General features: G+C 41.5%; 1 protein-coding gene across 11 annotated transcripts in view; it reads right to left on the minus strand.

Annotated features, from left to right (window-relative positions):
* PTPRT (protein tyrosine phosphatase receptor type T) overlaps positions 1-24,345 on the minus strand; it is a 603,119-nt gene that overhangs the window by 168,339 nt on the left and 410,435 nt on the right. For all 11 annotated transcript variants that reach the window (XM_053394030.1, XM_053394036.1, XM_053394029.1 and 8 more), the window contains exons 8-9: positions 6,707-7,003; positions 6,300-6,409 (exon numbers count right to left, since the gene is read on the minus strand). In XM_053394030.1, the coding sequence (XP_053250005.1) occupies positions 6,300-6,409; positions 6,707-7,003 (407 nt within the window). The remainder of the gene's footprint in view (positions 1-6,299; positions 6,410-6,706; positions 7,004-24,345) is intronic.

Here is a 24,345-nt window from a genome sequence, read left to right on the forward strand (position 1 = left end):
GTTCTTTTTCCCTTTAAAAAGTGCATTATTTGCTAAATTGAAGATGAAGAATGTTGAGCCAAATTAAAGGCAGTTTGACTGAAGAAATAATATCATGCTTTCTAGTCTTTGTTCCATTTTAGAGTAGTGATGGTGTCCTAATGCAAAGCTGGAGATGTTGTATTGTTTTAAAAATAACATTATTTATATTCCCCCAAATTTGCCTCTTGGGAAGATTATAAACTCTTAAGAACCAATTCTTCTTCTCTGCTGCTGGTGGTGGTGGGGATCTTTTATAAATAAGGAACTGCAAGAAATCTAGTACACATTCCATCTAGCCTGAAGGACAAAAGTGGAGATGGGGATCCTTTCTGGCTTGTATGAATCCCAGAGGTATTCTAGAAGCCTGCATTTAAATGCAAGCTAAAATACATACCAGTAACTACAAACTCCTTTTGACTGAGATAGAAGCAGAAATGCTTTAAAATGAATCCCAACTCTTTCCCCTTGAAAACAGTAGACATTCTACTAGATTCATCTAATTACAATTGCAGAATTGTTATGAACGCAATAAGAAGGAAAATCAGAAAGAAGGTTAAGTTCAGATATAGGATGGGCACATATCCCCCCCCCCGGTGTTTAAATAGTGCCAAGGCTTAATTGATTCTTAATAATTAATTCATTCCCCCCCCCATGTGTGGTATCTTTAAATTACCATAATTTGAAATGTGTGACACAATTAGATTAACTGACATTTGAGTGATACTACAGGATTTTAAGAAGAGTTTGGATTTGATATCCTGCTTTATCACTACCCAAAGGAGTCTCAAAGTGGCTAACGTTCTCCTTTCCCTTCCTCCCCCACAACAAACACTCTATAAGGTGAGTGGGGCTGAGAGACTTGAGAGAAGTGTGACTAGCCCAAGGTCACCCAGCAGCTGCATGTGGAGGAGAGGGGAATCGAACCCGGATCCCCAGATTACGAGACTGCCGCTCTTAACCACTACACCATACTGGATTGTAAGGATGTGTAAAGGTTAACAAGAGGATGCAGGCAGCCTTATATGCTGACACATCAGCTGTGGCACAACCTATGCCTCTACCCCTGTTGTAGCATCTTAAGAACATAAGAATATCCTGATTTATGGATTCCACTGTCAGTACTGGACCCTCCAAGCTCTTTTTGTCAACTGTGTCATTGCTACCCTAATTCCATTCCCACCTGCTTGCCTTCATTCCTCCTTCTCTTCCGCTAACCAGGTATTCTGGCAAAGATGGGAGAAGAATGCTTGCATTACTCCAGATTGTCACGGTGACTTTTAATATAAAAAAAGCATTTCAAATTTAGATTTTTTATAAAAAACCCCAAGAACACTAGTTCTTAGAACGCAGCTCAAGATACCACGAAAACCTGTGAAAATCTGTGTCCCCTTTAAAACTTCCCTCCATCATATATATATATATATATAGAGAGAGAGAGAGAGAGAGAGAGAGAGAGAGATGGCACAGAAATGCAGATGGCTGTGGCTACAAGGCTTACAAATTTATGGTTAGGGTAAATATCATCATCATCTTCAATAAGTTCCACATAATTGTATTTACAAATTCAGGAAAATGACATTAATGCTACAGGAGTGCCCTCATCATGCAGTCTACATCATTCAGAGTGATGCCTCTTAGGCATTTTGAACGTTGGACTCATAGGAGAGAAGCTTTCAGAAGAATAGAGAAACCTTAATGAACTGTATTAGGTCTGCCATTCACATCTAGATAGGAAATGGACTTAACGGAGCATCCATATAATGCTTCTCAACACCCACACACCCACACACCACTTTCCTAATACATCACTCTGCTGGGGTTCAGAGCTTGTGTCTTTGCATTAGCTCCACCACCACTGCAGATGCTTAAAGGATCAAACTTAAAGTATCCATTCTGCAACATTTTAAACATTTATTTATTTGCAAAAGTTACACTGCCTATCAGATTCATAGTTTAAACATTTGTGCATGCATGCCTGCAATCATTCCACATCGCTACATCAAGTGTCTCTCTTTAGCTCTGTCACCTATCAGTTTTCTTTCCTGACTGATTTTAAAATGCAACTGTGATCTCTCTTTTTCCTTGTAACCCATGTCTTCATCTGCTCAACATCCTCTAGTCATCACATCCACAATCATCTGCCTGCCTGTCTGCCTTGAGCTACCTGCCACTTTGGAATAGATTCTATCTGCGTTCTGAGAGGGTACATTATGTGTGATGTGTGTTATAACCCCTTTCTACCTGGATTCAATGAATCACTGGAAAAAGTGAAACTTGACATTTTAAAACCTCTTTCTTAATCAGCAAGGCTGTAGTTTTGATTTATTAAACACTGCAAATAGTGTTTGTGTGAAGAATACACCACACTGCAGCAAGGGAGTCATAAAAGGCTCATCGGGGACACTGGAAGTATAAACTGTTTTACACTTTGAGGTAGTTCTTTATGAACTAAAGTCAGGTGCAAGGAACGTTTGGCCCTCCAAATGTTGCTGAACTACAACTCCAATCAACCCCAGCAACCATGATCAATGGCCAGGGGCGATGGGAGTTGTAGTTCAGTAACATCTGGAGGGCCAAAGCTTCCCCGTATCTGACTAAAGTTATCATGACTTTACTCTGGCTTGGAGGTTTATGCTGGCAACTTCCTTCTCACAGTTGGTCTGCATGTGCTAGCCATAACAGTGTTCTATATCCTAAGAAGTCTTCCTAGGGGTGTGAAGATAGTTAGGCTTTTAGATCTGCAGGTTGTTAACATGATGATCTCCTTGAAGGATGGGTTTACGTTGATGGCTTTTTGGTCCCTTCAGGCCCTCATGGCTATATAGTATCTGGATGTATAGAGTCTGTAAGGTCAGCCATTGTTATTGATTGACTGAATGAATCAACATTATGGCAAGGAGATAATAACCTGCAAACTAAAACTGCTAGCCAAGACAGCTCGTATTTGAAGCACTGGGACAGATGTTATGGTGGCAGCCTGTCTAGGTAAGCGTAGCATTCCAACTTTTTCCAGAAAGACTCAAGGCTATCTCAAGACATTTTACTGCCTGAGGCAAAGGAGAAGGTAGTCCTCACTCAATTTACGGAAGTCAAACTAGACTGAGAGCTGAATCTTATGTCAACACCAGTTATGAGACAGCATCTTCCACTGCATGTGAAGTCAGCAGGTTAGATTATTATTATACAAATTTATAGACTGCTTGACAACATAAGACCATCAAAGTGGTATACAAAATAAAAACAGAACAGAACACGCAAACAAAAGTTCTAAAAATTATAAAATCCACTCAACAAACTCTTTTAAAAAAACAATAAAATCATCCATACAAACTCCAAAAACAACAAAGCAGAGTACAACTCTGGGGCGTATGATATTTTCAGCAGTTCTGTATCTGAGAACTGGGTGAGACACTTCCTTAGATATCCTTGTCCCAGGCTTAAGAGGCACAGTGCAAATTATGTGGCACACATATGTCTGTTCCAACATAAGTAAATGGTCAGGGACTCAAGAAAAATGACCAAGGCAGCAGGGAGTGCTACACACCTGCCCCCCCCCGACCACCAGCATCCATCATGATAGATGCCTGCATCATTCTAACTAATGAAAGGCAGTTCTTTCCAGTCCTGGAAAGAACAAGCTACCAGCTTTTGTGGGTCATGGACTGTATGGTTCCACTAGCATCTAGAAGCTAAAATATTGGGGGTATTTCAGTCTGGGTTCCCTTGCCTGCCCCAAATGACAGGATTCTTGATAAACATCAGCAGTAGCTTCCCCTCTTCCAAATCTTCCATTCTTTTTCCTCTCCTGGTTGTCAAATGAAGAACAAACTTCATGGGAGTGACCACTTCACTTCTACACCACATGAAAACCTGCCCAATACAGCTTTACCCTAAGCATATATATTTTGAAGGTAGTTTTCAGTAGGATTTATTTCTAGGTAAGTGTAAGTGCCAGGGGAAAAGAAATGCTCATTCATTAAGGACACAACTCTGCACACTGTAGGATCACCACCATGACCCTACAGTGTACTATTTAATTGCTCGTTTTTTTAAAAAAACAACAACAACCAATTTATAATCATAATTATGCAGCTATGCAATTACCCTAAAAATAAAATAAAATGAAGTAATTAAAGAGACCGTCAGGAAACAGGAAATGCCTCCTTAAATAGGTGATATCAGTAATGTTATGCCTGGGACTGAAGGGCAAAGCAAAGGGGGAAATGGAGGGGAGATGAGTTCCATGATGACCTAGGTCCCTTACTCCCCCACCACACATTCACAGTTGTTAAACCACAGATTTCCTCCCCTTGCAGCCACAACATGGCTTTAATTATCAATTTCTTGTTTCCTGGTGGTGGATTCTTTCTAACTTATTTATTTGCAGTGTGGGAAGTTTCTTGTTCATTCATTCATTATTAATTTGGCCATAATTGCATGATTTATTTTTAAAATTGTGTGTGTGTACACACACACACACAGGAAAAATCTCCAAATCACTGTGGACCAACAGATCTGAAGTAGAGCCTGAACCAATTTTGTGGTCAGTGCACATTCTCAGCCATCTCATCTGGATGCTCTATAACAAGCTGAATGAATAAATGATGACCATTATCAATTAAACACTTTTATGTGGAATCAACCAAGATGATTTTTATGATGCATCACCCCCACTCTATATCTGTTCAGTCGGATAAGTAACTTCAGGAGTGCGGAAATCCTTCCAGTGTTCTGTACCTGCAGGCAGTGTAAATGGCAAACTGTCTCTAAAAAATTACAAGGTGTTATATTTTTCATTGTAACTGATGCTCTTTTATTTTCATAGTAACTCACAAGATCATACAGATTCCCAGAAAACAGTTTCCACTGAGGTAAGATTCAGTGTGCAGCTTATTATCTGCCTTCACGTTCTGGGATCTGCAACACACCTGTCATGCCAAACAGTGAAACAAAACAGTATTGTCTTAATTCATTTGCAAATCATTTCCCATGTACCAATCTGCCATGTGCCTCAGCTGCAATGTTCAACACTAATGCCTCATGTAGCTGAGGATTTCCTTTGCCCAGACATTGCGAGGAAGAACAAATTGTGGAAGCCTTTTAGTGACATGTGCAAACATCCACCAGAGACTCAGCTGAAACTATTCAACTCAATTTCTTACTTTGACCCAAACCACTTTCGAAAATCATGTTTCCAGATGTGAGAGGCTCAGCACATTAACCTTGCTGCAAACAGCCAGCCCTCTGCCATCTGTTTTTACAGCACAGACAACCGGTAGAATTGCTACAGTCATAGAAGTGGTTGAAATGAGACGCAACAGGCAAGATCGTATTCTACCTTAAAATATATTTTTCCAGTGCATCAAATGGGCCTTTCAAGAAAATTATAGGCAGGAAACTAGATGGAATTTTAGTATTCACATTTAATCCCTTGCTGCCGTCATACAGAGTTCAGGACCTAAGTTTTGTACAGGAGTTCATGAACTTCATTTGGCTACCTTGTCAACACTGCTGATTTTTCACCTCCTCTATTTTATATTGGTAATGATTGCCCCACTCTTGAGCACACAGGACTCTCAGAGTGGATTAAAATTAAAGTAATAATGATATCCTGCCCACAGGCAACCCCCACCCCAGTTCTCTGCTATGGCCATTATCCATTATGATGTGGATAATGATCCCAAAAGACTATTATTTCACTTAACAGAAAAGCTCAGGGAAATCTGTATGCAGGCCAAGAGTACATATTGTAAGGACTGTGGGTTGCTTCAAACCTAGAAAGGATTTCTACCACCAACAACTCAACTCATATGAAAAGAGGATATTTGTTTTTCCCTAGAGAACAAAAGGAATTACAGTGAGAAGTAAAATGACTAGATGCAGTCTGCAGGCCCTAAGATTCCCAGCAGTTATTAGCAAATACATTGTCATATAGCAAATGCCAGACACTGAACAGAGAAGGTGCAAGGTGGATGCCATTATCTATGAACCCACATCAGAATATGACCACCAACTGGTGGGCATGAGACAATATCAACCGCACAGATTTAAGTATAAATGCATTTGAACATGCAATGCAGTAAAACTACTCATGTAGTGCTAATTATACCTGCAAATAAGGCAGCCCCTAGGCCTCTTCTATTCCAGAGAATTTTTCATAGATTTTTCTTCCCAACACCAGGCCTTGGGACACACAGCCAACACCTAAAAGGCATCTACGCCACATTCACCACAGGCGGAAGTACATCTTGCATCATCTAACAATCAATTCCCCTTACCTCATAGAGTGTAATTATTCCATTAGTCTCATTTGGTGGCTTCCACTGAACATAGATTTTTTCTTCAAAAGGTCCACCCTGAATCGATTCAAGGGGAACAGGTCCAGGAACTAGGAAGGACATGAGAAAAAGCAGTTATTGTTTACAATACTTATAGCTTCTTCTTCTAAAATTTCCACCCACAAGAAAGGAGTATTCAGAAATGCTCAGGTCATCTACTTAAATAGGGCATTCCGGTTAGTTACAAGATTGTGATATAAATATTTATTGTTATTATATATATATTTATTGCCTTCCTTGCATTTTGTGGCTGTCTATGTGTGTGCACATGTGCACACTGATAGTCACAACTTGTGTTTTCAACTACTTTAACATTTTAAGTCATTAGCGCTTTCTTTTTTCCTTACCATCCTCCTCAGTTTGAACTACCAGCTCTTCACTCTCCATCTTGCCCTCTGGGTTTGAAAGAGCCAACCTCAGTCGGATAGTCATGAATGGTCGCAGTCCCCGCAAAGTATAGTGTGATGACGTCTGAATTAGTTCCTCCGCCTCATATTTCTGCTGGTTGAACACATACTGGTAATGGACTGTCAGGTTATAGCTGTGGCAACGAGTCACAGCATATCCGAAGGGCTCCCACTGCAAGGTCAGCTGCCGAGATCGGATGTCAACAACCTCCACATTCTGTGGACCATGTACAGGATCTGTGGAGCAAGCACATGATCTTTAGGTAAGTAGGCATCCAACAGGTACACCTTTCTCTCTTCTCATATGTTAAGTTTGCTGGTAGAAATACGTTAAGTTTACTTAAATAAATAATAGTTGTTCTATTTAAGTACTTGATGAAAAACTCAGTTATTTTGGTCAGAGAGACAATTAATCATAGGGAAGAAAAGCTGAAGGACTCATAGGATGGGATTGTCTGGGTCAACGAATGGTCAATAATGTCACTTATTATATTTTCGTACCACAGAAGTTGCCATTTGAATTTCTTCATCAGGGATCAAAATACCTTGGGTACTCTCAGGGGAATCATGAATTCATATTATAAAACAGTTTAATGTACAAAAATCTTGAAGCAGTGTACAAAATAATGAAAAGCAAACAATGCGTAATAAAACAACACTAGCATATGTGGCGATCACACAGGGTCCCCGGACATTTGACGGTCTATTGATCCCTGTGCCACCACTGTGCTCACTTCCCCGCTGCCACCAACCCGTTACTCTCGGGTACACACTGAGTCCAGACAGTTAAAATTGAACCAAATAAACAAGTTTATTTTATAAGCATTAACAAGTTTATGGTTTCTCAGATAATTTTCTTGTCAGTTTCTTAACCTGAGTTTCTTTACCAGCCTATACCTTCCTAATACCTTCTGACTGTTTATCACAACTGTTTGACTGACTCCTCTTAACAGATTCTCTCACTCTCTCACATCAGACTAACCCAACCCACAGACTTATCCTCCCTCTCTCTTCTCTAACTCCAGACTGACTTCTTAACAACTCTAACTCTAACTCCTCCCCTTGGGTTCCTATAGGTAAGTCATTTTACAATTAGTTAACCCTTTCCTTATGAACCCAGTATGATGTCACACACCTAGGAGGGCAAATGCCACAGCATAAAACAAAATTTCATACCTGCACCATGACCAGTAACTAATATCACTAGTATGAAGATGCAGAAAAAAATTTAATACCAGAAATGTATTTTTAACTTCACAACACTCCTATGGTTTCTACAACAGTGTGTGCAAAATGCTTTGAACAAATGACAATGACCATGTATTTTTTTTTATTGATACAGCAAGAAAAAAGAAAAAAATGACCATGTAATATGTTGCTTGACTCATTCCATAAAGCCTATGCAGACATATCATCTGCAGACATATTAGCACAGTGAATCTTCTTCAGTTCTTATAACATCTTGTTGTTTGGATTAGGTAAATAGTTTCCTTCCAGCACTAACGTGCATTAAGAATGTTTGGTGTACACTAACAGGGCTACTGAACTCATTTAAATAGATGTCCTGGTGCTTTTCAGCCACCGTTCTTGTATGGAGGTAATTTAGAAGAGAAAAGTAATTACAAGGAGACAAAATTGCATTCTCTTTGGCTTTTTGTGACCTCTGCAAAATGTAACCTGGTCATAATTTACTCAGATTTGCTGCCTCATTATGCATCCAAGCCACAATGCATGTTCATGTGGTGAACAGAAAGCCAACGATATATGGGATTCCTTTCATAAGATCAACAAATGGAGCTTGCTTTGTAGCAGCTGAAGCCCCATGCAGAAGATAAATGCCGTTTATGTGTGTGTCTTAAGGATTATCTCCACTGGATTTGCTCCATGCCTGACTGCCATCACTGGATGTGAGATCTGTAGAAAAGCCAACACACATTCAGCCCAAATAGTGCCAGATTTACGTATAAGCTAAACAAGCTATAACTTAGGGTGCCACTCTCTTGCCCCCCCCAAATATGTTGTTGTTTGGTCGTTTACTTGTGTCCGACTCTTCGTGACCCCATGGACCAGAGCACGCCAGGCACTCCTGTGTTCCACTGCCTCCCGCAGTTTGGTCAAACTCATGTTGGTAGCTTCGAGAACACTGTCCAACCATCTCGTCCTCTGTCGTCCCCTTCTCCTAGTGCCCTCAATCTTTCTCAGCATCAGGGTCTTTTCCAGGGAGTCTTCTCTTCTCATGAGGCGGCTAAAGTATTGGAGCCTCAGCTTCAGGATCTGTCCTTCCAGTGAGCACTCAGGGCTGATTTCCTTAAGAATGGATGGGTTTGATCTTCTTGCAGTCCATGGGACTCTCAAGAGTCTCCTCCAGCACCATAATTCCAAACCATCAATTCTTCGGCGATCAGCCTTCTTTATGGTCCAGCTCTCTCTTCCATACATCACTACTGAGAAAACCATAGCTTGAACTATGCGGACCTTTGTCGGCAAGGTGATGTCTCTGCTTTTTAAGATGCTGTCTAGGTTTGTCATCGCTTTTCTCCCCAGAAGCAGACGTCTTTTAATTTCGTGGCTGCTGTCACCATCTGCAGTGATCATGGAGCCCAAGAAAGTAAAATCTCTCACTGCCTCCATTTCTATTTGCCTCTTCTATTTGCCAGGAGGTGATGGGACCAGTGGCCATGATCTTAGTTTTTTTGATGTTGAGCTTCAGACCATATTTTACGCTCTCCTCTTCTAATTCTAATTATAAGCGGCTTATTTCTAACATGCTTTGAATTGCATTACCTGTTGTTTCTGTCTTCTATTAGAAAGAAAGCATGCAAGCTTTCACCGTATGACCCAACAGCCCATTTGTGCATATCTTAAGTTTTTGAACCTTAAAGTGTGTGTTGTTCTTCAAAGGCTCTCATAGCAGCTTACAAAAATAAGATGCACCTCTTCCTCAGGCTCATAATCTAAAGATCCTTGGCACATGAGGAAAAGGGAATGGGAGAGAAGAGGAGAAAGCAAATTCCAGCACATGGCAATGTTCATGGTAGTTTGTGGCTCTGTTGCACTTCAGAGGACCAGTCCCTTCCCAGAAGCACTCTTCATCCCCAAATCATATCCAGTGGGAACATCTAGGTTAGGAAGTCAGGGCAACTCTTGCCACCCAGTTCTTCCTGAGAGAGCTGGCTTGTGACCAGCTTAAATCATCACAGGAAGGGTCTTGTTACCTTCATCCCTTGCAGATGTCAGTGGTGGTACATTATTATGAATGCAATAATATACAATATTACCATGTGCATTTCGATACTGTGTACAGTAAAACTCAAATACTGTATTCACCAACTGTTCACCATGAGAGCACATATGGACATGCATAACATAGTGATAGATTATATATAATTTCCACTCATAATTCCTCTGTTTCTCATAACTCTTCTACTGACATCAGGCTGGTGCCATCACTGTACTCTTTTTGGCACCTACTTAAAGCATTTTTGCTAAAGCATACCTATCTGGAAATATAGAAGTTACATGTGTTTAAATCCGACTTTAGCTTATTGTATAAGTTTAATGAGTTTTGAATGTTTTTAAATGCGCACTTTTAACTGTTTTTACTGATAATTTTAAAGAGTTTCTTTTTCTAAACCTCTTTGAGGTGTTACTGCAACCAGGTGGTATATACATTTTGTTAAATAAAAAATATTTCAAGGTGCTATAAAATTATATTGCCTGTTAATTCTATATTCTCCTTGTATTAATTTGTAGAAGAAAAATATATAAGAAAGATATTTTATTTTTTATAAAAATAATAATAACAAAACACAAAAGAACAAAACTAAGGAAACCTGTAGACATCTGTCCTAAAAACCACATGTGACATGAAGAAGAAAATCTAAAAATTGTTGCAGAAGAGAACAAGCAAAACATTGTTTTTACTTCTGCTCATGAACAAGGAATAGATTTGTTGAGCAGCTGGTGTGCTTTTTCTATCTATGAAATAGATGACCATTTTTTAAATAAAAAGCTTCAATATAGTCACATTTATTTTGAAGCCTGTTTTAACAAATACAAATTTGGCTCAACATTCTAAATATGCAAAATAATTTTATCTTGCATGGATGGGAAAACAGGCCCAGTGTGCTGCTATTTAAAGAAGTGTTTAATTTATTTTTATATTTAAAGTATCTTGTGTGCTGCACTTCTGGGCAAATCCAGAACAAATAACATTATAAAACAGTACAGATGGGGTCAGGGCTGCCGTAAGCATATGCGATGCTGGGGTGCAAAGATCCACCCTGCGCTCCCCCCCCATTTGCCCAGTCCCAGGCGCGCAGGAGGGCAGAGTTGGCCGGCCACTTCGCTGGCTTAGTTGCCCCCCAACTCGCAGCACAGAAGAGCCTGCTGCGGCGCTCTGATCGACAGGCGGGCTCTTCCCTGGACTCAACTCTCGGGCCCTGGACTCTTGGCCTGGCACCTCTGAGAGCCCAGTGCCTGGGTGCCTCTCACCCCTAGCACCTATGGGTAAGACGGCCCTGGATAGGGTAAAATTCAACATAGCACTAAGGAGATTGTTCTATCAGTGGAAGCCTTCCTGCCTGCCCACCAAAATGAACTCCTCTTTCCTCTCCCTTCACTCTCTTTTAAGGGTTCTCCTAACTCTCCAGAACAGATTTGGTGGAGTTGAAAGGAATGTGTGAGAGGAGAAGCCCCATGCACTTGCTTTTGCTACCAGAACTGGACCGCTGAATATGACCCATATAAAATAAACATGACAACAACAATGATGCTAGCAATCTTAAAAACCTAGGCCAGCTGGAATGGTTTACAAATATCAATATAAATTACAACCCAACCAACAGAACTGTCAATACTAAAATAACCAATGCTAAGATAGCAGCTTTTAAGAGGAAGTGTTTCAAGAGAGAGAGAGGCTTTTAAGACTGACTTAAAAATTAGCAACCACACCACACATTTAACACACTTCTTATACTGCTTCACCAGCCATGGCTTCTCCCAGAGAATCCTGTGAACCATCCTTTGTTAGAGGTGCTGGGAATTATGGCTGTGAGGGGTGTCCTAGCAACTCTTAACACCCTTAACAAACTATAGTGCCCAGCTGGCTGGTGCTGATGGGAGCTACAGTTTAGCAATATCTGGAAAGCCACGTTCCCCATCTCTGCTCTAGAATATCCAACAGCTGTATTCAAAAAGGATAACTAAATAGGCACTTGGACTATTCACAAGGAGGCAAGTGTGGAAATGTACTGCCACCCAGCTTAAATCACAAGGAGGGTGAAGAGAATACAAGCATTAGGACTACCCTACCTGCCTGAGACTTTGGTACCTGGAAAAACAAACAAACTCCTGTTCCCATATCCACCTGTCTGGGAACTTAGGTCAGCAGATGAAGCTTTCCTCGGGTACCATCAAATTCAGGTGGTTGACAACCAGAGAGGGCGAGTTTTTAATTGTGGAACCCCCATTTTTTAAAATGCTTATATATTGCATGGCCACCCTTCAGTTGTGAAAGACTTGAATATCGAAACTACTATGGTAAGTGAGATCTGGAACTGGCATACTTTGGGGCCTGTACACTCCACCTACTCAAAACTATTTGGTCCTGACAGCAGTTGCCAGGTATCCCTTCACCTGGATGTCCAAGGCTGTCAAGGACAAGGTTGCATGCGAGTCTTCTAGGACTTTGAGCCTGGGTTGTTTACCACCTGGTTTGTGCAGACTAGGCTCAGGGAATTAAGAATCCTGTTTTGTTTGAAGCAAGGGTTGCTATTTCTTCAAAAGTGTCATTCCGAGCATCTGCCCAAATGTAACTAAACAATATTTAAATCTACATGCTTCAGTTAAACAAGTTCAGGTTTCTCATGCAGAGACTGATAGCTTTTCCAACCCCATGGTTCCTGTAATACTGCACAAAGCACAACAGAATAAGCATGTAAAGCAATTAATCAAAGAGGGATTCTTAGCATGACTTTTCTAGAAATAAAAAAGAGAGAGACAAAGATGAGAACTAAAATCAATCTCTCTATTTTCTTCTTCTCCTGGTTGACATTAAAAATTGCTTTCTACACCATCCTTTTATTTATCACAGATGCCTAGCCAACAGGGGCTTACAAAATGTGAACAATAAATATTTCGCCAGCCAACTAACAGGCAATTAAAAGTGTACATTTCTGCAAAAAGAGCAACCTCCTGAAGAATAAAGACAGTGACAGAGTACTTCAAGCAAGTGAAGCAACAAAAGTGTCACATGATTCAAGCACCTTTTCCCACCTGCCATTCCCACCTGTAGCCAAAAGCAGCAGTTCAAACAGTGGTGACCCTTGTCCTCCAGAACAGGAATCAACCACCATAAATTCCACAGCCAAAGTCTTCCCGAGCTGTGATTCTCCAAGGCAGGTGCAGCCCACTAGCAATATTTGATGTCCCTCTGTGGGGTTAATAAACCTGCGTGTTTTAGTTTTTGCTACTTGTTGGTTGCCAAGCACCTCATAAGTCACAGACTGCAGCCGGTAAGCTGCATTTAGCTTTGCAGAACAGTTTATTGGGCAGACCCGAACTATAGCGCACCGGCAGTCATATAGGTTGAGTAACCTTGAGCTACCCATTGGTGATTTAATTTTCCCTTCCTAGTGGGTTCCTCTGATTTCTTTTTCCTTTTGTTAGTGACCAGTGGCTGTCTTAACTTTTGTTACTGTGCAGTTCAAGCACTTTATAAATCATAATTGTTAGCTATCTGTTATTAATTACTCATAAGGATTATGCAACATTGCACGTACACAGGCCTATAATACTTCCTAGGTCCCGTAAGCAGCATTTACTGCTGTCAGATGGCCTTTTCCTAGCTTCAGAAGGTATGTTCATATGACCAGCAGCCATTTATACTGATGGTTGCTTCAAAACTATTCTGCAGAAAACCACCCCACATGAACATCCATCATTATTCGAACCCAGATCCTGGGATCATCATTTGAGGCCCTTCTTTGTGTGACTCCTCTGTGAGAGATCTGGAGGGCATCCACATGAGAATGTGACTTTTCTGTGGTGGCTCCCCAGTTGCATAATAATAATAATTTTTTAAAAAATTATTTATACTCTGCCTATTTCACTGGGTTTCCCCAGCCACACTGGGCAGCTTACAGCACATAAAAAATTGTAAAACATTCGACAATAAAAAATTTCCCGATACAGGATTTCCTTCAGATGTCTTCTAAAAGTCAGTTGTTTATTTCCTTTGGCTAATTCAATCAACTATTGTCTTTTAAACTGGGGGGTGGGGCTTTGTTTTTGTTTGATACTATGGTATATATTTTTGTGTTTTTATACTGTAAACTACCCTGAGATCTTTGAATGAAGGGCAGTATACAAAATTAATTAATAAATAAATAATATAGTGGCTTAACGTGCAGCATCTATCATCTATCTATCTAATCACTATTAAGCTGGATCGATCTGAAACACATAAGTTACTGCCAACTGCACATCTAATGATACCCAATAGAATTTACCCAAGTCAAGGCATTCTACGTCCCCTGCTCAGTTTCTTAGGCATGGAGTGGGGGCAAGCATCAGTATGTGAGGTGCATTCATCTCTCCTTTTTTAGCAGTATTATATATTGATCTGAGAGATCAAAGGTGGAGAAGAGTTCTCTTTAAAAGCTATTCCATATGTCACGCTCATTTCTTTTCCTTCCAAATCGTCCCTGTGTAACTTACTGGAAGGAAACAGAATTTAATCAGTAGGCATCTACACCATTAATAAACTGTGCTGCATGCCATCGACAGGGTCACAAAAGATGGGCTTTGGGGGGCTCAGAGCAATATGGACATCTTCTACTCAGTAGTGCTGTTTCATTAGTGACAGGAACAATTTCTTGCAATTAGACTCCTGCAGCAGGTAGTTAACCTAAAGGGCAGTGGCTGATTGTCTCCATTTAGCTCCATTGCTCAGCTGAAGCCTCTCATTCAGAGTGCTACGCTTTGATAGGAGCTCTGCCTTCCCTCCCCCTCTGCTTGCCTGGCAGTAGGAGACAAAGCGGATAGCTGTTATTAACAAGAGCCTAAATCAAAATTCCCAATCCCACAGCTTGCTACAAACCAGAAATCTCAGAACAGGAAAGAAACAAGAAAGAAAATCATCTTCATCCGTCAAAAAGGAATATTAAGAAAAAGGAATAACAGAAAGTGGGATGCTTCTAACTGTAGCAGATTCACAATAGTCAACTTTTTTCTTGAGATGATAATGAGGTCATCAGTGTAAGGGGAAATCGGGGCCTTCAAACAGAAGACAGTATTATAGCACGAGAGAGATCCAATTAAGGCATAAGAAGGGGTAATTGGCTTCAGCTATCCAAAAAGTGCTTCAGCGTCACACAGAAAGTAAAGATAGCCAGTCATGTTAGTCCATAACAATCTCTAAATCCACAACAGGGCAATACCTTAATTAGGCCAACCAAAGCATCACAAAACAGTGTGCAAATTTTCAAATTCTCTGGTACTCTTAATCAAGCTAGGTGGTAAGCAGTGCAATGCAGGGAGAAGAAAGAAAAGGGGTTTTGGGCTGTTGTTGAAACCATCTGGTCCATCTTAATATGCAGTGGCAGGAGAGATAGCAGACATATAATTGCAGGCTTTTTGGTTCCATGTAAGGTTGCACAAAAACCAGCTGGGGCCAAGAAGCATAACAATGGCTGGTTCTCCATGTCTGAAAACACACAAGAGAACTCACTGTTACCCAGCACTGTCTCCATCTTTTGGCAAATTTCAGCCATTGTTACACTTACTGTTCCTAGCAAGTCTTGGTGCAACCAGGTATATATGCCCATGCCCTCCTCCCATAGTCACACACCACTCTTCTCCCCCTCCCCACCCCACCCACACTTTTGCCAAGGGTTCTGTCAGGGAGCTGCCATCGGAGAAACAGGAGGTGAAAGGGCTCACAGAGGCTGAGAGAGACTTATCAGCTGGGGAGGGAACCAGCAGGGGGAGAGGAATAGCTCCAAGGGAAAGTGAGTCGGAGGGAGGGCTCAGAGACACTTCCAGCGAAAATAGTGGGGAGGTTTCAGGACCTCCCATAGGGACACCAACTCCTCGCCGGAAACTGTCACGCCGAGAGTCCAGAAGACGCGTTTCCGTTAAGGAACTTTTATGCTGGAAGAAGTTCCGTAAACGCCCACTGTCCGATTCTACGAGCGACTGATGGAGCCATGCTTAAGGAGCTCCGTCACAGACAGAGGTTTGTGGACTTAGCCAAACTCTGAGGGACTAGGACTTTACGCACAAGCAGCTCATCATCCCATCACAGGTTCATAACACTCTAAATGATTTTTTCAGTCCAGGTTTGCTGCCATTGTTCACTATGACTGCAATAAACTATGCCACTCCCTTTCAGTGTATGTTTTATACTTATTTTATTAAAGCTAAAGGTAAATGACCCCTGACAGTTAAGTCCAGTCGCAGACGACTCTGGGGTTGCACCGCTGATCTTGCTTTACAAGCCGAGGGAGTCGGCGTTTGTCTGCAGACAGTTTTTCCAGGTCATGTGGCCAGCATGACTAAGCCACTTCTCGCGCAACAGAACACAGAAACCAGAGCAGCGCACAGAAATGCCGTTTACCGAGGACTTCCGGGGTGGCGCCATCGGCAATGGCGGTCTCCCTCTGAACTGGAGGGACCAGCTCTGCGCGAAACGGGTTTTTTCCGCTACGGCGAAGCGGGGACCCTTTAAAAAATCACAGGCGGGTGAAGCCTGTGACCATGGGACTCGGCGGGCACCTTTAGCGCCCCCCCAACCCGCAAAGGAACCCATTAACGGGCTCCGAAGCGAAGAGGGGGAAGTGGTGCGGTGCTGTGAGTCAACTGCTTTTTCCGTGGAGCGAAGCCGCATAGCCGTTGCCGGAGAGTGCTGCCTTTTTCCTGGGACAATTTGGCATCTAAAGAATCACTTAAATCTTGAACAACTGGACTTTAAATAAGGATTGGCCAGAAGAGAGGAATTGGACTCAAAATTTACTTCAATTTGGTACTGAAATGGGAAGGTCTAAACAGGAAGTCAGCCTTCCGTTTCTTTGTAGTCAGAATAAAGCAAAGACAACGTAAACTAGAGCTTAGAAAATTGCTTTTAAAGGATTGGCTTTCATCATTTAAAATCGTGGAACCCCCCTTCGGTAGCAGGAGAAGAAGGGGGATTTCTTTTTGGACTGTTTAAACCTGCAGAAGTGAGTTTAAAGTAAAGTAACTTTCCACCGTCCTGATCCTGGAGTGGAGTGTCAGGACTGACGTTTGAAGCTCATTGACCAGAGACAAATGTTTTTGACAGACAGCTAAAAGAAAAGTAACATAGTGATTCCATTGTTTCCTCTCGCATTTTAAAGGAACAAATATTGACAGAATATCTTAAAAAGGAAACTTTGTTGTTATTGTTCATAAATGAAAGAATAAACAGAAATTTTCCCCCTAAAGGGAGACTGTGAAATTGTAACCAATTTCAGGAGCTTGCAGCTGTTACAGATTACAATCGTGGGAAAGGACTTGTGACCTTGTAGGACAATGTTTTCAGAAGCTCTGTTGGGTGCTTTCTGTAAAATAAATGCCCTATTGGATCAGTTAAGTCAGAAGACGGATTTGATGACTAATGCGGCCAGAATTTTTGAACAGGCAGCAGGAAACTACATGGAGCCTACCCAGGAACTAAAACAGGAGTGTGCTATGACAGCACAGATGAGAGAAGAGGATGCTGCTGAATCCTGGGTGCCAGAAATGGAGGGAGTTGCGGCCCTGCAGGAATATGAGCCTTTGGATTTGATAAATGAATTTGGAAAAAAACCAGATTTGGAAAGATAAAGTTTGGTTTGGTTTGGAAATGGGGGGTTGGATTGACCCTCCTATGCAGGGATGTTTGGACTTTCTGAGTCTGGTAATGGGCCATCAGATGTTTGGAGTTGTGGGGGCTCCTAACTTTGGAGGGAATCTGAAACAGGTGTTTAAATATTACATGGAGTTTAGTCTGGACTATGGAAATGGGGCTGATCTGCTGAAAAGGGTCAAAAACATTACTAAGATGGAGTTCCCACGAGTGAAAGGAAAATATGAAGAAGAGTTGCAGAAGGGACATGGAAGAGACTTGAGGGCCTCGGATATAAGGATACCAGGTTAATGCGCTAGATTAATGGGACAAAAAGGACTGACAAAATCCGGGACCAGGAGGAAGGGACGCTGGATGAAGATTGGATTGTTTTATCTTTTTTTTTTATCATCAGGACTGTTTTAAAATAATTGATGAATGTTAGGAAAATGTTGAAATGGAACTATTTGGTTCTAGTAAAAATGTTTAAAGAATTAGGTTAATGATATGGTTATGAGAAGTTGATAAAAATAAGATTTAAGTTTTAAGGTTTGCTATAAGACAAGATGAAAATAGATTAAGGTAATGTAAGGACAAAATATTATGAACTATGGAAAGGATTTGCTGTGATAATTATTAACCAGGATACAAGAAAGGGGAGGAGGAGGTCAAAGAAAGAAGGTAATGAAAGTTGAAAATTTGAGAATGATGGATGTATTTTTTTTTCTATTTTTCTGTTTTGTCTTTTTTTGTTTTTTGTTTTTTGTATAATTTAAAAAAAATCTTTAATAAATATTATTTTTTTAAAAAAGAAATGCTGTTTACCTTCCCGCCAGATTGGTACCTATTTATCTACTTGCACTTTGATGTGCTTTCACACTGCTAGGTTGGCAGGAGCTGGGACCGAGCAACAGGAGCTCACCCCGTCGTGGGGATTCGAACCACCGACCTTCTGATCGGCAAGCCCAAGAGGCTCAGTGGTTTAGACCACAGCGCCACCCGTGTCCCTACTTATTTTCTTACTTACTACTTATTACTGAGTCTGCTCTGTGAGGTCATTTTAATCGTGGTTTGATCTTGTAATATTCCTGCCTGTTATTTGGATTTTTATTTTTTTGATGTTATTGCTGCACAAGACTTACTGTCCCATTGTCTTCCTCCCAAAAATGGGCATGAATGTGGTATGGCTTCAGCACTTCATTAAATTATGTCACTACTGACATGCAGTGTTTTCCATCCCTAGCATAAAGCCTCCATACTGCACTGGGTAAGAATGCCCTTCATTCCAAAGATCAGAACCTGACTAGACACATTTCACACTTTAATATATTGAGGGCCAATTGATTTAAAAATAAAGGACTGAAAATATATTCTCCTCTCTTGCTTGTTCTCAGGCTGTTCTTGAGGAAAAATAACTCATTACCATGTTGTAATAAGCAAGCTGAGGTGGTATAACATATTCTATCAAATCCAGGAACTACAGAACTCCTGGTAATGAAAGCAGAGCAGAACTGATTTTTAAGATTCTCAAACCACTGGAGGAATCAAACAGACAAGAGACTTAAGACCAGAGCTCTTTTTTCTGTTTTGAAAGCTACACTATATATTTTAAGTGGTTTGAAGTGAAAAGGAATCATACTTCAAAAAAGCAAACAAAAATATTCTCTAAATTATATGGTCACACAGAATTAGAATCTTGCAGTAGAAAAAAAGAGCAATCAGTTCTTTAAAAAAATTCCATGGTTCACATCCCTTGTATTCATTTCAGTCAGTTTTTCTTCTCTTTGAAACTTGGGTATGAAACGTTTTGTTGACCATAAATGCAAGGAGAAGGGTTATGAATGTTGTTTGTTTGAGCAATGTATAAGCTACAATTTTATATACACAACTGATGCCATATTTTACAGATAGTATAAGAAACACAAAATAAACAAAGAATATTATCTTCTACTGCTTTAGTCTAGAAGTATGTGACAGAGTTCTATCAGGCAGAAAATTAGTCTTTCAGTTGCAAGCCATGGGGATTCAAAGCTTATATTTATTTTGACCCTCATTCACAAAGGTATTTAAATTCTAATATTTCCCTTCCATTCATGTAGCTGTGAGGACGTTACGGTTCTTCATAATTCACAACTGTCACATTTGAGGCCAGGAAATCATTTCTCCTCTAGGCCAAACTAACTGGCAATGTTGGTTATTTTGTTCATGATATGTGGTTAATCTCATTTGTGTGAGCTATTATCTTCCCAAACCTGTTAACACTCCAGATGTTTTGGACTACAATTCCCATCATCCTTGACCATTTTCCATGCTGGCTGTAACTGATGGGAATTGGAGTCCATAACACCTGCAGGAGACCAGGTTGGAGAAGGCTGATGGTGAACCATGAAGCTGCCACTGGCACGGGCAGTTTTATTCACACCTCTGCTTCCTGCATGGTATGATCTACATCAGGCATAGGCAAACTCGGCCCTTCAGATGTTTTGAGACTAAAATTCCCATCATCCCTGACCACTGGTCCTGTTAGCTAGGGGTGATGGAAGTTGTAGTCTCAAAACATCCAGAGGGCCGAGTTTGCCTATGCCTGATCTAGATGATGTAGATTAGGCCTGGGGCACATGCCATTGGCATGGGAAGAGCATCCTTTAGCAAATGAATCCTTTAAGAACATGACCACAAGAGGCAATTTACATAGCTATAATTCAGCTTGGATCTATTTAAATACATTTTGGATTAGGCATCATTCAAAAACACTGATTTTTTTTGTACGTCCCCCCTCCCATATATATTAGTCTGTTGTTAACCTCATTGTAGCCACATTATATAAAGATTTAAAAATAGCTCAATCCTTTGTCAAACCCAACACTCTAGTGCTCTCTAACCACAAAAGAACAAAAAGAACAATTAAAAATAAACCAGCACCCATCAACAATAAAAGATAATTACTGACTTTATTAAAAGCATCCATCATACATTCACCGAACTAGATATTATTTCAAAGCTAGGAATGGAATCTACATTATTAACTATTCTGAGGATTAATTATAAAAGAATGATTAAGAATGGTAACAGGGCTACATGATAGGAAGATTTCTCAATTTTTTTTAGGGAGCAAAGAGTAATACATTGTTTGCAACATTAAGAAAAATCAAGGGTCTGATTTATATGTAACTGTTGGGGACCGGCTGGATGATGAAGAGCGGTGGGAGGTGCCAGCCCAAGAACTCCCCAGGGATGACACAAAGGAAGAAGACTTAGAACCAGGGCAGTGGTGGTGGGAACACAGGGAAGGGGGCACAGGAGGGGACAAGCTGGAAGTGAGCACGGGGAGTCAGAAGAAGAACACCATTCCAGGACAGGACGGGGTGCTGAGGATCTCAGTTGGAGTGCAGACTCTGACCAAGAGGAGCCAGACGTTGCCTCAATTTCACAGCAGTGGGCAAGTCCTTCTAAAGTGGACTCTCCTCATCCACTGACATTGCAAAGAGCCTTGTACGTTGCTGAGCAATGGGCCAGACATGCCCAGAGGGAGGGTCCCTCTTCCTCACCATAGTTTACGTCTGCTTGGGAGGATTCCAGAGGCAGAGGGCTAGAGAGGGAAGGAGGAACCAGACCCCAGTCCCAGCAACATCTTCAACTAGCAGGGCCGTCTTACCCATAGGTGCTAGGGGTGCGGGGCACACTGGCACCAGGCTCTCAGGGGCACCAGGCCGAGAGTCCAGGGCCTGAGAGTTGAGTCCGGGGAAGAGCCCACCCATCGGTCAGAGCACTGCAGTGGGCTCTTCTGCACCACGAATTTGGGGGCAACCGAGCCAGTGAGACGCTGAGGTGGCTAGCTGCCTCCACACTCCTGGGACTGGGCAACCGGGGGGGGGGCATCAGGAATATTTTTGCACCCCGGTGCCGCATATGCTTAAGACAGCCCTGTCAACTAGGGTAGTTGAGACTGGGTGAACTCTGCTGTGCTTTCCATTTCTGAATAAAAAAGCTGACTTCCTGTTGAGTCTTGAGTCTTCATTCTGACCTGTGGGTGATCCTGCTTGCCTGCCAGGCCTGCCAATAGCTTATATGAAAATGGACGGGCAAGCACATGTGGTTATTGTGGCCACTAGGACTGTAAAAGTCGACACTCTACATCCTGAGACAATTAGGCCACATATTGGGAAAGGTCAGAGTGAAATTCACACAGAGACACAGACACAGACACAGACACAGACACAGACACACACACACACACACACACACACTGCGTTTTCTCACTTTGTGAACATATAGAGCTTTGGTTTAAGCTCAGCATCATTTTTCAACTTCATTCTACATATTCAAACACAACAAATGGGCACAAATGGGCAATTGGGTTTTTATGCACACAAATTAGACATACTAATGAGAATCCTCTTTTCGTTCCTTTTTCCTTTTTCGCATACACAATTCTGCATTCTTGGCTCTAATGTTCATCAAGTGATTTAAAATATTCATAAGACAGGGCATTACAAGTAACTGCCAGACAAGGAATGACTTTTCATATGATTTTCATCTTCCTAGTGTCCATTTAAAGAACCTGCTGACAAGAGTCCTCTGCCACAATTCTGTCAGCAGTTTTCAGCTGATAAATATTTGCAAGGAACAAGAACACCACAATCCTGGGGAAAGGATGATTATGTCAAACAGCTAATGCTAATAAGAAAAACAGAAAACTGCTTACATGAATTACTTATGGGGCTCCTTTATCACAAATATAAACACTTCCAAAGAAGAAACAAAACCAATTCTTATTGCTTTCATTAATTAACAGGCAGGGACATGATCTTACTGAAGTGGTTATTATAAGAGGTTATTCCTCTGCGGTGTCTAGTAGAATTATTTTTTCCATATAACTTGCCTGCAACCTTCAAACTTTAATGTTAACAGCTTTTTTATTTTCAGCAATAATACTGCTTGGCATTTTATACAACACAGCAAACATCCAAAACTCTGTAATCCCTAGCTCCAATCATGTCAAAAAGGCTACTATTATTATCTACATATCACAGATGCATGAGAGAGGGAGGCCAAGATTGAGAGATAGTGACTTGCCTAAGGTCACCTAAATGAATTCATGGTTCAGGTATGAGTTAACTAGAGAGTTCCCATTAGTATTTAGTGTACTGATGGCATCTCTCTCTTTCTCAAAACAACAGATGAAAAAGCTCACCATCAGACTGCAGCAGTGTTCCATCCATTATGTTTTTCCCAAAATGACTTTATTTGGTGATAGAGAGTCACTACAGAGAGGCCTTCTCAGAGCAGTCAACATGACGGATATAGCCAGGACTTTTTTTCCAGCTGCAACTCAGTTCCAGCACCTCTCAGGTGGGCACCATTACCATTTTAAGAGAGCAAGGGAGGAGTTCATTGTGAGTTCAGCACCTATTTTTCTAGAAAAATAGCACTGGATATAGCAGTGTCCCAAACACCACAGATGACCTGTCAACTTTAGCCAAAAGAACAACCATTTTGGCTGAGCTCAGTCCAGCCCCGCCTCATCACAGCTCTCCCTCTTTTTTGTGATAACACAAGAACTATCAACATTGTTCTTTCGGCATCTGTCCATATGGTACCTAGAGATCAGCCAACTGGTCCATATGAAACTACTTAACGTTGGGTTCCAGTCCAGGGCAGTATTCCTTTGAAGCTCCAGGAGTCTCTGATGTGCAACATATGAGAATGCACATGCAAGACTTTAGGCTGCAAACCTTACTATGACTAGTCAGAAGTCCCTCTGAATTCAATGGGGCTTGCCCCTAGGGAAGGGAGGTTAGGATTGTAGCCCAAAATAGAAGGCATTGCTCAGCTTTCAATATGTGCCTATGCATTTATTGTGCATCTGCATATAATTAGATTAAAACTGGGAAAGTCAAGGGTAATTAGTTATGGACACGCTCCCCTCAACTTGGTGCAGAAGCAGGTCATCAGTTACAAGCGTCTTTGGAGAAGGCTCCCCACCCCTTGAGACCTTTACCCCATGAGAGTTCTTGTTTGACAAGTAAATGCTCTACATTTTCATATATTTTTGTCCAGGTAGGGATGAGAAAGGAATTTGTTTGGTCTACCTTTGACAGCAGATCAAGCAGATTTGAAGCTCCTCAGCTGGCTTGCACATCAAAATGAAACTCCCTTTTGGATTATACCATTTTCTGGATTTTGCTATGCACAGATTAACTATGTTAAAAAAAGGTAAAGGTAAAGGTACCCCTGCCCGTACGGGCCAGTCGTGACCGACTCTGGGGTTGCGTGCTCATCTCGCTAAAGAGGCCGGGAGCCAGCGCTGTCCGAAGACACTTCCGGGTCATGTGGCCAGCGTGATGAAGCTGCTCTGGCGAGCCAGCACCAGTGCAGCGCATGGAAACGCCGTTTACCTTCCCACTATAAAGTGGTACCTATTTATCTACTTGCACTTAAGAGTGCTTTCGAACTGCTAGGTGGGCAGGAGCTGGGACCGAACGACAGGAGCTCACCCCGCTGCGGGGATTCGAACCGCTGACCATACAATCGGCAAGTCCTAGGCACTGAGGTTTTACCCACAGCACCAGCCGCGTCCAATTAACTATGTTAGGGTCGCCATATTTCAAAAAGTGAAAATCCGGACACAAAGGTTGTTGAGCTTTTTAAACGATATCCAAAATTTTCACCTGGACGCCATTTTTGACAGACTAATCCTGGCTATGTCTGGGAAATTCTGGATGTATGACAG

Source organism: Podarcis raffonei, chromosome 6, assembly GCF_027172205.1.
Source record: "Podarcis raffonei isolate rPodRaf1 chromosome 6, rPodRaf1.pri, whole genome shotgun sequence".
NCBI classification, from domain to species: Eukaryota; Metazoa; Chordata; class Lepidosauria; order Squamata; family Lacertidae; genus Podarcis; species Podarcis raffonei.